General features: G+C 35.1%; 1 protein-coding gene across 1 annotated transcript; it reads left to right on the forward strand.

Annotated features, from left to right (window-relative positions):
- The first annotated feature begins 566 nt into the window (after window positions 1–566).
- On the forward strand, window positions 567–16,502 carry st7l (suppression of tumorigenicity 7 like). Its single transcript, XM_059570546.1, has 15 exons — window positions 567–786; window positions 2,363–2,445; window positions 2,545–2,704; window positions 2,789–2,843; window positions 2,960–3,075; window positions 3,170–3,248; window positions 4,048–4,136; window positions 4,218–4,318; window positions 5,055–5,169; window positions 5,268–5,340; window positions 5,460–5,562; window positions 11,945–12,095; window positions 12,335–12,427; window positions 12,836–12,975; window positions 16,301–16,502. Exons 1-15 carry the CDS (start codon window positions 618–620, stop codon window positions 16,394–16,396), a joined length of 1,623 nt encoding a protein of 540 aa, XP_059426529.1. The 5' UTR covers window positions 567–617; the 3' UTR covers window positions 16,397–16,502.
- The last annotated feature ends 373 nt before the right edge of the window (window positions 16,503–16,875 follow it).

Below are 16,875 nucleotides of genomic sequence, written 5' to 3' on the forward strand. Positions count from 1 at the left end.
TTTCAAATAACAAATTCTGTAACTGGTACATTATAAATTAATTGTTAAACTGGTGCATTTATACACCCCTCCTTAAATTGCTAGGATATTTGTTTGGTTCTTGCTATAAAAATGATTTTAAAAGGTTAAATAGTAATATACTATACCTATAAACATAAGCCTCAGAAATTAACTTTAATTGCATTTTTATTTCATGTTATTTTCCAATTAAATTTTATTTGCCAGATGGTGATTTTTTTTTTTTTAGTTTAAATTTTTTTTTTCTGTATTCTGTTTTTTCAATTTATTTTATTGTTTAAATTATTTTTCTAACACCTGAATATCCATTAATTAGGTTGACAACAGAAAATTTTCAATTAAGGTTTTTTGTGTGTGTGTGTATGTGTATAGTAAAATAGTAGTATGTTAACGGCCAGTTTCACTTAAAAAAAAAAAAAGAAAAGAAAAAAAAAAGTAGTATACATTATATACTGCAGTATGCTATTCTGTAATTAGGTTTGAGACAGTTGAGTATATATCAAATGAACGAGAGCTACGCCCTCTGATGGAGAGCGTCGTTACTGCACTCTCTCCTCCACTATCCCACAATTCTAATGTTTACGGCTAGTCGGTGAAAGATGGCGGACAGCAGTGGCCGTAATCCTCAATCACCCGGTTTCACGGATAAATTAAAATCGTGGCTGTGCTGGTCGTGGACGTACATATGTGCGCTTTGGTTCGCCATGGTCTTAACGATGGTTTACGTGCTGAGGAGCCCTCTGAAGCTGCAGGAGACCGTTAACGCAGGTGTGTGTTTATGTTCAGCTGTGTGGATGTATACAGCTCAACACAGGATATCTTTCTGTCCATTTAAGCAAAAGTTCACACAAATACACTAATTTTCTCGTCTCTATGTAAACCCATGTGAGTTTAATTTTCTGTGGAATATGAAAGGAGAAATTCTGAAGTGAGTGCTGGTCGGAGTTTTCAATGCAATGTCAATGAATGGTGACAGAAGATGTTAAATTGCTGTTAAAGATCATAACAACACTCGAGTCGTGCAGTTGTTTGAAGTCAAACTATAGCATTGTGAGAGAAACAGACCTGCATTTAAATTCATTACTGAATCATTGAATTTAACGATTACTTAAGATAAAAGCAACTGTCAAATGCAAGTCTAAGAAATTTTATGTTTTGTACATTTAATATAATTCTGAAATCAGTGCACTTAAGCTGCACTCTTATGTCTCTTATTTGTTTATCCACAAATGTTTAAACTTGTACATAGTGCAGTATGCATGTGGTGTTTGTGTAGCAGCATTATTCAGAGAAGTAATTTACTAAGACAGTGTGCTATGACAGTAAACAAATGAAAATATGTTGAGGTTTTATCATCATTATTTTTCTATACTAAGACGTCTTTCAAAATTCTGCATAAATAATCCACTTGTATATGAATTTATATATATATATATATATATATATATAAGCTACTTCATTTTTCAGTTACTGTTTTTAAGATGATACTTATTGCAGAAGTTAACTACATGTAACTCGAGAAAAAAAATTTTTTGTGTGTGTTTTTTTGTTTTTGTAAATGACTGTACAACAGTTTTTTCACAAAGCAACACTCCAATTGCTCATTTTAAAATATAATATATTATATAAAACGTATATAAAATGTTTAATGTTTTATAAGTGCAGTGTGCATGTGATGTTTGAGTAGAAGCATTATTCAGCAGTTAATAAAAAAATTGATTTTAATATAAATTGTAAAACTGTAATTGTAATTTATGCAGGATATGAGTGTAATCATTATTTGTTTAAAAGACAATACATTTCTGGCCATTTTTTATGAGTTGAATTATTATATATTTAAAATCTATAAATACATCTCCACTTTATATATATATATAGATAGATAGATAGATAGATAGATAGATAGATAGATAATATATTTATATTGCTATTTTGCATTGCTTTAAGCTAGTGCTGTTCAATGATTAATTGCGATTAATCGCATCCGAAATAAACATTTTTGTTTACATAATATATGTGTGTTTATTACTGTGTATATTTATTATGTATATATAAATACATACAGTATACATGTATATATTTATATTAATAGATTTTATATTATATATAAATATATTTATTATATAAACAGCATATTTGACTGAAATATATACATGCATGATAACCATAATAAATATACACAGTACACGCGCACATTATGTAAACAAACACTTATTTAGGATGCGATTAATTGTGATTAATCGCGATTAATCGCTTGACAGCACTAAGCGTTTTTCAAGATTAACAGGTGTTACAGTTTTTTCTTAATATGAGTGAAAATGTCTATATTGTTATACATCCACAGCATCTGTGTTTTTAAACACTCTTACGCCTAAATTCTATGTTGCGCTGACTGGAACCTCCTCACTCATCTCGGGCCTTATATTGGTGAGTATTCTTGGCTTTGGTAAATTGGTTGTCAGATAACTAAATACTAACTTCAGTTTCAAAGCTGTGTAAAATCACACTCTTTGCGTTTATCTTCAGATATTTGAGTGGTGGTACTTCAGGAAATATGGCACGTCCTTCATAGAGCAGGTGTCTGTCAGTCACTTGCGCCCCCTACTGGGAGGAGTGGAGAACAGCAGCTCTGTGGGCCTCTTCTCTTCTGTAAACGGCGATACCGAGCCGAGAACCAACGTTGCAGGTTTTTGAAAGTTACTACATGTTTATCTTTCTAAATATTATAAAGTGAATGGAATATACAGCTGTTATTTTATTTTTCTTTCAGAATGTAAAGTGTGGAGGAACCCACTGAACCTATTCAGAGGCGCAGAGTACAGCAGGTATATTGTTGGATGTTTCTTAAGGTTTCATTTAATTTGAATATTTGATTTTTAAAATATGACAGAATTCTGTTATTTAAAAAAAATCCTATTCATTCATGATCCTGTCATTCTAGGTACACTTGGGTGACAGGAAAAGAGCCCCTGACATACTATGACATGAATTTATCAGCACAAGATCATCAAACCTTCTTCTTGGGAGACACTCAGCAACTTAGACCAGAGGACTCTGGTTAGTCTCATGCTCCTCCACTTAAAAGAAATACCTAAATCTAATCAGAATTGATGTTTAATCATGATTGTGATCCCTTTTGTTTGTTCTGCAGTAATGCAGAAGGCCTGGAGGGAGAGGAACCCGCAGGCACGAATTCGAGCAGCTTACCAGGCAATTGAACTGAACCGCGAGTAAGTTCCATCCATCCTTGTGATTTTATTCAATTATAGCCACAGACGTCTTATTCAGTCAGACTTTACAGCTGAAATGGTCAAGTTAATAAAAATTCATAAACAAGGGATGCACAAAATGTTGGTACCATTTTACGTATTTGCTTATTTTAATTTTATTTTATCAGTCATTATAAGATAATTAGTAATGCATGCTCTTACTTTTACATTTACAATTAGTCATTTAAATTTAATCGTATTTTTTATAATGTGGATTATAACGATGCCGCCTGAATTGACTTGTAAATTGTCATTTTAAAATGATCTATTTAAAATTTTTATGTTATATTTTAAATTATTTAAATATACAACAGCTATATAAGACATGTATCGTTATTTAATGACTCGCTTTCTGTTTCAGCCAGATGTGAACATGGATTTTATTTTTTCTAACTCTCTTTTTATGTTTTGATTCTATTTATATCTATTTCATCATATCATCATATTTAATTATGTATGTTATTCTCTGTCACTTAAAGCTAATCTTAACACATAACAATCACATAATCTTAAAAAAAAATTATAGCACTATTTAATGTAATATTTTTGAAATTAATGTATACCGTACTCATTTTTTAAATTATTTTAATACATAACAGTATCTTATTGTAATATAAGCCATGTATTGTTATTGACCATAACATAGGAGGAGTATTTACTGGCTTTTCTGTGTCGGCAGAATTTAATCATCAGTGCATCTCTACTGTTGGCATCAAATTGACTTTTTCTGACTCTCAAGCATATGACTCATTCATTGCAGATGTGCTGCAGCATATGTGCTCCTGGCCGAGGAGGAAGCCACAACCATCACAGAGGCTGAACGGCTTTTCAAACAAGCACTTAAGAGTGGTATGAAACTTTCACACTGTCACACATGTATGCTCAGCATACAGTAACTCACACTGTTGCTTATTCGCGTTGCTTTCACAGCCGGAAAAGACACCAATCTTGTGGTCTACATCAAGCGCAGACTGGCCATGTGTGCAAGAAAACTGGGTCGCATCAAAGAAGCTGTAAAGATGATGAGAGATGTAAGAGGAGCAATATACCACTTACGATGTTTAGGTGTTGTGGCTGTAAAAAGTGTGTGTTTTGGTGATTTATGTTATGGGGCTTATCCCTTGCCACAAAGAATTTTATAGAAATTATTTTACAGTAAATTAGGTTTAAGTTTTTGATTTTTGAGGATCTAAATGATTTTCTGTGGTTTTCCACAACTTGATTGAACATTACTGTAACTTTAGTGCAGATATAAATAAAATTCAGCCTTTCTTTATAAATGTTAAAACTCTGGTCAGATGACTCTAAAACATGTTGTCACTCCACGTCTTTAAAATATCCTCAGGGCAAGTTTACATTCAACATTTACCTGAACATACCTTAATATTTTCTTTATGATACTGTACATTAAAAAAAAAATACTGAAAGAGAAACTTTGATTTTGAACAATAGATTTAAAAATCTTAAAATCTGGTATAATCTTATATAGCATCTTTTATGCCTAAAATGTTTATGTTCTGTAATCATCAGAGAGTAATTTCTGGTATAATTGAACACTTACAATTGTTTATGAATATATTGGAGCTCAGCCTTTACTTGAAATGTAACATAATTTATTTTATTTTATTTTTTATATTATATTTCACATTTCGTTGTTTGGTTTTATTTTATTTTACAGTTCATTATTTATTTCATTTTGTTTTATTTTTGTGGTATCTTGCACTTGAAGTATGCTCTGTTGTGTAATTTTCTTGCTTCCTTGCACAGTTAATGAAAGAATTCCCCTTACTGGGAATGTTAAATATTCACGAGAACCTTTTAGAAGCATTATTAGAGCTGCAGGCCTACGCTGATGTACAAGCAGTCCTTGCAAAATATGACGGTAAGCTCATTCACCTCTCAGTGTCACTGTACATTTCATAGACGACAGGAAGAGATGCTAGTATCCTTTATATTAACTGTCTGATGTTTTCCTTTCAGATATCAGCTTGCCAAAATCAGCTACTATATGCTACACATCTGCCTTACTGAAAGCCAGAGCAGTGTCAGATAAGTAAGCCTTCAGCATCCTGGAAATGTCTAATATTCAATAGCATATTACCGTATCATAGCATAGGTGATGTTTATGGATGATAGTTTGCTGAATGAATCTGTGTGTGTGCTGTATGGCAGGTTTTCGCCTGAAGCAGCGTCCAGACGAGGTCTCAGCACAGCAGAGATGAACGCAGTAGAGGCCATACACAGAGCCGTGGAGTTCAACCCACACGTACCAAAGGTTTGAATGATTCTTTTAAACGGTCCAAAATTCAGCGTCATATGGAGATGACCAGTGAAATGAAAACATTTACAGATGTATTACTGTATTTTGCTTAACTTAAGGCCAGGATATCAAAACAAAATATTATTGGTAACAAAATATTAAACTACACTTAAATTTAGTTTCTTATATACTACTATTCAGAAATTTGGGGTCAGTAAGATTGCTTTTAATGTTGGAAAGGGGCTCTCATGCCCACCAAGGCTGTGTTTTTTCATTAAAAAAGTAATATAGGCAAATATGATTACAATTTAAAATAACAAAGCTGCAAAGCTGAGTTTTCAGCATCATTACTCCAGTCTTCACTTTCACATGGTCCTTCAGAAATCATTCTAATATGCTGATTTGCTAAACAACAAACATTTCTTATTGTTATAAATTTTGTATTTTTTTTAGCTTTCTTTGATGAATATAAAATGCAAAAGAACAGCATTTATTTAAAATTGCAATGTTTGTTTCATTATAAATGTAATTACTTTCTATAAATGTAATTTATTTTAATACATTTAATTGAGCCTTGCTGAATAAAAGCATCAGTTAATAAAAATAAAAAAGAAGAACTTTTGAACGACAGTCTATATGCAGTAGCATTTATACAATCGCTATTGTGTTACCACATGGAGTTCTGGAATTGCAACAGTAAAACAAAACTTTTGACTTTTCATCGAAATTTCTGATACTAAATGTTTATTGGATTTGCTAACATTTCAAGTGATCTTACCCCAGTAAAAAAGTAATATATTTAAAATATATTTATTTCATACCAAGTATAGTTCAAATCTATTAACATACTTACTGAAATCGCTTAAGACTTACTGATATACAAGGTCTAATTCAACTTTGTTTAAACTGAGAAAGTTTACAATTTTATGCACAAAATAAATAAGCTCATTTCAATTTTGATTTCTGCTACAGGTCTCAAAATAGTTGGGACGGGGCATGTTTACCATGGTGTAGCATCTCCTTTTCTTTTCAAAACAGTTTGAAGACGTCTGGGCATTGAGGCTATGAGTTGCTGGAGTTTTGCTGTTGGAATTTGGTCCCATTCTTGCCTTATATAGGTTTCCAGCTGCTGAAGAGTTCGTGGTCGTCTTTGACGTATTTTTCGTTTAATGATGCGCCAAATGTTCTCTATAGGTGAAAGATCTGGACTGCAGGCAGGCCAGGTTAGCACCCGGACTCTTCTACGACGAAGCCATGCTGTTGTTATAGCTGCAGTATGTGGTTTTGCATTGTCCTGCTGAAATAAACAAGGCCTTCCCTGAAATAGACGTTGTTTGGAGGGAAGCATATGTTGCTCTAAAACCTTTACATACCTTTCAGCATTCACAGAGCCTTCCAAAACATGCAAGCTGCCCATACCGTACGCACTTATGCACCCCCATACCATCAGAGATGCTGGCTTTTGAACTGAACACTGATAACATGCTGGAAGGTCTCCCTCCTCTTTAGCCCGGAGGACACGGCGTCCGTGATTTCCAACAAGAATGTCAAATTTGGACTCGTCTGACCATAAAACACTATTCCACTTTGAAATAGTCCATTTTAAATGAGCCTTGGCCCACAGGACACGACGGCGCTTCTGGACCATGTTCACATATGGCTTCCTTTTTGCATGATAGAGCTTTAGTTGGCATCTGCTTATGGCACGGCGGATTGTGTTTACCGACAGTGGTTTTTTGAAAGTATTCCTGGGCCCATTTAGTGATGTCATTGACACAATCATGCCGATGAGTGATGCAGTGTCGTCTGAGAGCCCGAAGACCACGGGCATCCAATAAAGGTCTCCGGCCTTGTCCCTTACGCACAGAGATTTCTCCAGTTTCTCTGAATCTTTTGATGATGTTATGCACTGTAGATGATGAGATTTGCAAAGCCTTTGCAATTTGACGTTGAGGAACATTGTTTTTAAAGTTTTCCACAATTTTTTTACGCAGTCTTTCACAGATTGGAGAGCCTCTGCCCATCTTTACTTCTGAGAGACTCTGCTTCTCTAAGACAAAGCTTTTATAGCTAATCATGTTACAGACCTGATATCAATTAACTTAATTAATCACTAGATGTTCTCCCAGCTGAATCTTTTCAAAACTGCTTGCTTTTTTAGCCATTTGTTGCCCCCGTGCCAACTTTTTTGAGACCTGTAGCAGGCATGAAATTTTAAATGAGCTAATTAAGTGGATAAAAGTGTAAAATTTCTCAGTTTAAACATTTGCTACGTTATCTATGTTCTATCGTGAATAAAATATGGGCTCATGTGATTTGAAATTCCTTTAGTTTTCATTTTATTAAAATTTTAAAAATGTCCCAACTTTTCCGGAATTCGGGTTGTAGTATACTTATAGTACAATTGCAGGATATTTTTATTTAGTACATAAATATATAAATGGATTTGTATTATATCTAGCATGAAATAAATGTATTTAAAATACATTTAAGTATATATATTTTTTATATATATTTACTTTATAAATATATATTATAAAATGCATTTATGTATAATGCATTTTTTAAGTTACTGGCCCACACATCAGCTTTATCTCACTGGTATTCATGTGTGCAGAGACACATTGTCATGACCAGGAGGTGATGCTGTTGAAGCACACTGCAGTCCTCTGCACTAAACAGAAACCTTTCTAATATTCACATCAGGAGTGCATCATTCACAGTTTTACATTGAACACATAATTGCAAGCGGGCTTGTTGACCCATGACTGCCATGCATAGATTTTAGTAAACTGTGTTTAGGGCAAAAGTTGTATCACCTTTGATTTCCTTTTTGCTCTTTAAAGATGTTTTGACTCTCATCAACTATTTCTTTCTTTGTACCTGGTTCCAACTTGCAACTTTTCAAAACACTAGATCGGACTTCAAAGCGCTTAACCTCTTCACACCCAAACATACCGTCTCAGTATTTACGCACATGCATGCAACTCAGACATGCTGTATCAGACTACAAAGTGCACCTGTTTGAGATGTGCAGCAAATATCAACACACATACACCTGGTCTTTCATTTGCCAGATCTGCCCCTAGAGCAAAAAAGACTATCCAGAATGAGCAAAGAGTGTGTTGCATGTCAGAAGTATTACTATTTGTGTGATCATTTCAAACAATGACTTGTCTGTCCTAAGGTTATACCGCCAGCATTATGTATTGAATATTAAAGATGTGGACTTGTAGAATTTGGGCAATGCAGTAATATTTGATGCTAATATTAAACAAGCAATAAGATACAAGAGACCCAAATCTGTGTCCTTTATATTTTTAGTATGTATAACAGTTTAATAAAAGTGAAAGGCACATGATTATTTGCTCAAATTCATGGTCTCTCCTACTTATTGCTTATGTCGGTGGTTTTCAAACTTTTTGATGGAAATTTCCCCCAAATGTTATCCCTCTTGATAAAATCTATAATTAGCTGCAAAGCGAACTTTACAACAAACTTTGATATTCTAAAAAGATGCTTCGTAAATCCTTTGTCATTGTACTGAAGCCAATGAAATTTACTAAACTATTATCTGGTATATATATATATATATATATATATATATATATATATATATATATATATACATATACATACATATATACACACACACACACACACTCTTGTTTGTTACACACACACACATACTGTACAGACCAAAAGTTTGGACACACCTTCTCATTCAAAGAGTTTTCTTTATTTTCATGACTATGAAAATTGTAGAGTCACACTGAAGGCATCAAAACTATGAATTAACATATTCTAGGTTCTTCAAAGTAGCCACCTTTTGCTTTGATTACTTCTTGAAGCTCATCAAGAGAATGCCAAGAGTGTGCAAAGCAGTAGTCACCTGAAATGGTCTTCCAACAGTCTTGAAGGAGTTCCCCGAGAGATGCTTAGCACTTGTTGGCCCTTTTGCCTTCATTCTGCGGTCCAGCTCACCCCTAAACCATCTCGATTGGGTTCAGGTCCGGTGACTGTGGAGGCCAGGTCATCTGGCGCAGCACCCCATCACTCTCCTTCTTGGTCAAATAGCCCTTGATCCCTTCAGTGTGACTCTACAATTTTCATAGTCATGAAAATAAAGAAAACTCTTTGAATGAGAACGTGTGTCCAAACTTTTGGTCTGTACTGTGTATATATACATATATATATACACACACACACACACACACACACACACACACACACACACACGTTTGTTACATCTAACCCTAACCCTCACAGGGACCTTGGTTTCTGACCCTACCATCTGAAAATTGCAGCAAAAATCGAGACTCATCAGACCAGGCAACGTTTTTCCAATCTTCTATTGTCCAATTTTGGTGAGTCTGTGCGAATTACAGTCTCTGTTTCCTGATCTCAGCTGATAGGAGCAGCTCCCGGTATGGTCTTCTGCTGCTGTAGCCCATCAGCTTCAGGGTTCGACGTGTTGTGCATTTCAGAGATGGTATTCTGCATACCTTGGTTGTAACAAGTGGTTATTTGAGTTACTGTTGCCTTTCTATCATCTCTAACCAGTCTGCCCATTCTCCTCTGACCTCTGACATGAACAAGGCATTTTCACCCCCACAGCTGCCGCTCACTGGATATTTTCTCTTTTTTGGACCATTCTCTGTAAACCCTAGAGATGGTTGTTCGTGAAAATCCCAGTAGATCAGTAGCTTTTAAAATACTCAGACCAGCCCGTCTGGCACCAACAACCATTCCACGTCACTTAAATCTCCTTTCTTCCCCATTCTGATGCTCGGTTTGAACTTCAGCAAGTCGTCTTTACCACATCTAGATGCCTAAATTAATTGAGTTGCTGCAATGTGATTGGCTGATTAGCAATTTGTGTTACCAAGCAATTGAACAGATGTACCTAATAAAGTGACACCTGTGTGTGTGTGTGTGTGTGTGTGTGTGTGTGTGTGTGTGTATCTATATATATATATATATATATATATATATATATATATATATATATATATATATATATATATATATATATATATATATATATATATATATATATATATATATATATAGATAGATATATATATCAGTCACTTGAGATCAATTTAATGCAACCTTGCTGTATAAAATCTAAAAAATAAAAACATTGCCCCAACTTTTGAACAGTAGTGTATCTTTTTTAACAGTGCAACAGTGGTAATATTAGTTTTATGGTATAAGCATAATATCTTAAATGTTAACTTTGACATCCTAAAAAAAATTAAAATGCATGATGTCATCCGTCAGTACCTCACCTTTGCATCTCCAAGACCACCATAGTGTAATGTCATCGTACAGGTTCTGTACGGTCAAGTGAAAAGAGATACTAGACAGACTGAGACATAGGCTTATGGGAGTTCAGCAGGAGCTTAGGAGGAACCTCCACATAAAAGAGACCCATCACTGACACTTGATCCGCCATTAAAAGAGGTGACCGTGATTGTGTGCGGGCATGTTGTGTAGAACAGCTGCCTGTCGAATGTCAGCCTGATCATAAAGCTAAATTACCCATGTCATGCACGCATATGACATATCCAACATTGTGATTGTTACTGAAATATGTTTGGATATTTGTTCAATAATTCAGAAGGTGCGCTTGACACATTGTAGAGGGAATCAGTCGAATTTAGCTGTAATGTACCATAATCACAGCCAGGGGCATTTGGGTAGGTTATCCTCTGGATAAAACCATTTAATCCTGTTGTATTGCCCTCCACAACATTCACCCCCGGGGCCCAGAGCAGGTGAGAATTTAAGTATACAGGCTCAGTATAAGTATAAAGCTTTCATATGTACACTTAAAAAAGAAAAAGAAAAAAAAATGCTGGCCTAATGTACAGTGTTATTATGAAATAATTTTATGGAAATAGGTGTTATACCAGTATTTGGTTAATTTAAAATTTAAATCTTCTGCCAGGAAATTATCCTTTTTTTTGTTGTTTTTTTACAGTATATGTGTAAATATCTGGGTCACACTTCACCCCAATATTACAGGTGAAACAATAACTTATATTTTGCATTAAGAAAATTAAGAATAATTTTGCATTTTTTAAAGACCATTACGGTTATATTTTTTTCATTGTAACATTATTTTCATCACATAAGTGCCTTATTGATTGCATAATTACCTGAATGCATTCGTTTTTTTAAGTTTTTAAAGTTTTTTTGTACGTATTTAAATACTTTACCACATTAATAATGTAATATTATACATAATATATTTATATATTGAAAGTAATTGTTTCTATAATTACTTTCTGCGTTATGGTAATAAGAATTGAGAATGCTTAATTTTCATTTATTTTGTTTCAATGAGTTAATGTAATTAAAATTAGTTTTTTTTTGTGTGTCGTTGCAGTATTTATTAGAAATGAAGAGTCTGATTTTGCCACCTGAGCATATTCTGAAGAGGGGAGACAGTGAGGCGGTGGCTTACGCTTTCTTTCACCTGCAGCACTGGAAACGGGCAGAGGGGGCGCTCAACCTGCTACACTGTACCTGGGAAGGCAGTATGTACAGTGCACATCTGTTCTTTTTTACATGCTGTCACATTCATGTATAGAATATGATGATTACCATACTCATTTACCATGAAAATTACAAGGTACTTCAGAAGTACTTAAAAGCATGGCATGCTATTATCAACATGTAGTATCTGAAAACAAATGTACTTTTTGTAAGCTGTTTACTGTAAACAAAATGTAAATCATCTCACTTGATATCAGTTGACACCTTTTGACTCTTGTAGCTTTCCGGATTATTCCATACCCCCTGGAAAAGGGTCATCTCTTCTATCCTTACCCAGGATGCACAGAAACTGCAGACAGAGAGCTTCTGCCTTGTAAGTATACACTATATAGTTTTTTATATCTTTCGTTATGTTGTTAATGTGCTGTGACTGTCTTATTAGAGTGATTTCAATAAAAATTGTACATGCAAAAAAATGGCTATTGTCAATAGTGTAGAGAAGAAGCACTGCTCACACGGAGGTCACTTTCAAACAAAGCAGCTTCCTGTTGGTCAGTGTGGCAAATTCACAACCTGACACAAGTTTTGCATGCTTTGCAAACTCTAGATTGTATAGATTCTCATTGGAATAACAGGATTTCGCCCCTGAAATTTCCCTGAGCAATGCTAAATGTGACCATACCTTTTGCATAAGGATAGAGTGTAAAATGATTAAAAATAAGAGGAAAATAGGGTACTTACTGACATGTTTTAAGATTTTAAGATTATCTCTTTATTCCAGCATTTCATGAGGTTTCAGTGTATCCGAAGAAGGAGCTTCCTTTCTTCATCCTCTTCACAGCAGGCCTGTGCTCCTTCTGTGCTATGTTGGCCATGCTCACACACCAGTTTCCAGAGCTCATGGGGGTCTTCGTCAAAGCCGTGAGTATCTGCATGCCTCACCAAGCCCAAAAGTGTGTAGTTGGTTTTTTGTTTGGTTTTCCTCATGTCCCTCTGTGCCCTTATTTATTTCTTTTTTTGTTTAGAAGAGAAAGTACACAATCACTGAACTCCCAAGATAAACATTTCTTTGTGTTGCAATATAATAATGAAGTCTGTCAATGGCATCCTAGATGGTACAAAGTGCAGCTCGTTATGAGACCATATATATATATATATATAAATTAATTTCCCTTAATTGGCAATGAATAGGTCCTTTTCATTGTCATTAAAGTGAAGTAGCTGAATGGAAACTAGAGAAGCCTAATAAAAATGCTAATTTTAGAAGAAAGAAAGATAGACATAATTTTTACAAGTTAAAGCTGCACTTTTGAACTTTTTTTGTGTTCAGAATAAAAAAAAGTTATATAATAAGCGAGTGCATCATGAATCCATTTCCCAAACGGTGTTTGTGGCTTGTCCTGAATTAATACGCTACACCTTAGTTTTTATATTCTGGATGTTTTTGGTGGGAACCGCTGTGGAGTAGCCCAGTACCTGCGTGATTCGCCATAAGCAGAGAGAAGTAGCTTCGGCTACTGTGTTCTTCTACAAGTAAACGCATGCAGTTCTGTTTTGTTAACTGCTAGAGCGACAAACAAATGAAAAATTAGTTTAAAGGAATTTATATTTTGTTATTTTTAATTTGTATATAGATTGACCCACAATACTTTGCACAGTAACTTATTTACAGTTCTTAGTCAATGAGGTAGGGAGCAGAATGGAGAAGGGAAATTAAGGAGCAGAAGTGAAGCTAAGCCAAGTGGGCCTTTGAACTGTTCGTACAACAACATTTAGCCTCTCCGAAGGCCAGGATGCCCTTTTCTGTGGCGGTGCGTTCTTCTCTTATCGTTGTTTACATTCATTTGGGTGAATTAAAAGCGAGTGATTGATTTCAGAGCAAGTTTGAGTTGTTGCACTAGACGCCACGGAAGGGCCTCGCCTCTGACTTGCATTCGAAGTCGCTCTTTTTCCATTATACTCCCTCGCTTGCCCGCGCACATACACACAAGCTTTGTTCCCCGTCCACTCCAAACATCTTGTTTTCCTTGGGGAACAATGCCCTGATTTGTAATTGCAATAAACTCCTGAATGTGAAGACATGCAGCCTCATTGGTCTTTATCTTTTTATCAACCTCGTTTGTCATGTTACCACATGTATTTATGCTAGCTCTATCTATTTCCTGGATCTGGGTTAAAATGGATGATACCTCTCCAGCCTCCACTCTTCCCGTCTTCCTCCCTCTGCGACACACGGCCCCGGGCTTCCTTTCCCATATTCCGTCATAAACATCTGTTCATCCGTGAAATGTATCGCTTCATAAACACATTTGAGGCTTGTTTATGGTGGATTGAATCGTGGAGGTTTCAGTGTTTTTCAAAGGGACTGATTCTCGCCAGTTTTATAGTCCTGAAGTTGGTTGCCATCCAGAGATTTTTCTCCTTTTGTTTGTGTCTGTCAGGACCTCCATGTAGTGTCCCAGAGGGACAAACTCTATCATACTTATGTCTAGCACTTCAGGCACTTTAAAGGCAACTTTCTGACAGCATGTGGCTCAGTCAAACACTGAATAGTCTATGAGTGAGGTAGATAAGATGAGCAAAAGCACTGCTTTCATTTTTTTCCCTCAGGTTGGACATGGATTTAACTTTGATTTCCTCATGTCAACATTAGCTTACAGCGGCAAGTTTAGGACTGAAATTCATTAATTTCACAAAATTGTTGTTTGGTAAAAAGGTGTTTACTGTACTATAACACCAAACTACTGTACAGTCGCTACCAGAGATTGGAAATTAAATCTCAAATATTTAATATTCAGTTAATAATAAATTTAAAACTATAATTTTTTTTTCTGTATTTTTTTTCTTAATAATCAAAATCCCAGTTTACTTTAGATTTCAGTATGAAATTTTTTATATTTCTAAATAAGTCCTAAATACAAAGTTATCATTTTAAATGTATAATTGTAAATCCAAATACTTAAGTCTATGTATATGTATGCATATATGCATTGCAGATATATATTTAAATATGTCAGTGTTAATCATGACTATATGGATGTAAATCTGGATAAATGCAGTTTTATTAATCTGAAAATATGATTGTGAATCCATATATGTAGTTTTTAATTGTATAAATTAATGTAAAGTCCTGAATATATATATATATATATATATATATATATATATATATATATATATATATATATATATATATATATATATATATATATATATATATATATATATATATATAAATACAGACTGTAAATTTTATATTTTAAATTAAAAAAAAATGTTGCTTTCCACTCAAACATTTGTTTGGTAAAGTACACCCATTTACTTTAGAAATGTAAAAGTCTGTTTCTTCAATATTTTGCATGAAATGTAAAGGGTTACTACACCCCAGAATGAAAATTTTGTCATTAATCACTTACCCCCATGTTTGTTCCAAACCCATAAAAGCTCTGTTCATCTTCGGAACACAATTTAAGATATTTTAGCTGAAAACCTGGAGGCTTAGACTCCATATCACTGTGCTGTGTATGCTCTTCTGTGTCCTCCGCGCCACAAGGATGCACTGTTTTATTTCAAATCAAAGCTAAATACACGTAGTAACAGCGCATCCTCGTGGTGCAGAAGACACAGAAGAGCGTACGCAGCACGGTGATATGGAGTGACACAGAGGAGACCGTTGACAAAAGAATTAATGAATAAAGTCATTATTTTTGTTTTCTTCGCTTACAAAAAGTGTTCCCGTTACTTCATATACACTTCATATTGCACGTTTGATGGCAGATGGAGTCTGACGAAGACTTTTCATACCTTTTATGGACCTTGACACTGTTATTTACTTGACAGTCTATGGGACAGTCTCAAGCCTCCAGGTTTTCATCCAAAATATCTTAAATTGTGTTCCGAACAGAGCTTTTACGGGTTTGGAACGACATGGGGGTAAGTGATTAATCACAACATTTTCATTTTAGGGTGAAGTATCCCTTTAAGATGTTTGTGATTATTAATTCAGATCCATCTGACTGTTTTTTTCTCTCTCTCTCTCTCTCTCTCTCTCTCTCTCTCTCTCTCTCTCTCTCTCTCTCTCTCTCTCTCTCTCTCTCTCTCTCTCTCTCTCTATCGCTCTCTCACTCTCTCTCTCTCTCTCTCTCTCTCTCTGTCTCTGTCTCTCTCTCTCTCTCTCTCTCTCTCTCTCTCTCTCTCTCTCTCTCTCTCTCTCTCTCTCTCTCTCTCTCTCTCTGTCTCTCTGCAGTTCTTCAGCACCCTCTTTGCACCCCTGGGCTTTTTTGCAGACAAGATGGAGAGTTTTATGCCATCTTGCCTGTGGCATCAACTAGCAAACGTCTGACGTACACACACAGCTCAGACATACTTGCACTTGAAAACACTACTGTACATGTGTAACGTGCCCGTTAGCCACCTGTACTGACAATAAAAATGTTATGGCTCTTTGACGCACTTTGCCTTCTCTTTTCCTGTAGTAATTAATGCCTTCTGACATGGTTGAGTAGAACAGTAGAAGTCAATATGAACATGTTGATGAAATACCCGATTCTCAACCTCTGCGCCGTGACTGGCTCTAATCCCGCTTAAATATGCCTGCTATGGCCGCAGGGCAGGTTGCCACAGTGATATAGTGCTGATGCAATCATTGAAGAAAAAGACTGGCCTTGTGTACCCTGAAGATTCGGCAGTAAATCATGTGTCTGTTTTTAGAGGACCTCACTTAACAAAAGTTCAGATCCACAGCATGAGGGTGAGTTGGTTGCACAGATGAAACTGTGTATTCATATAATACTTTTAAAGTCTTAGTCATGCATTGCAGTT

This window comes from Carassius carassius, chromosome 17, assembly GCF_963082965.1.
Source record: "Carassius carassius chromosome 17, fCarCar2.1, whole genome shotgun sequence".
NCBI classification, from domain to species: Eukaryota; Metazoa; Chordata; class Actinopteri; order Cypriniformes; family Cyprinidae; genus Carassius; species Carassius carassius.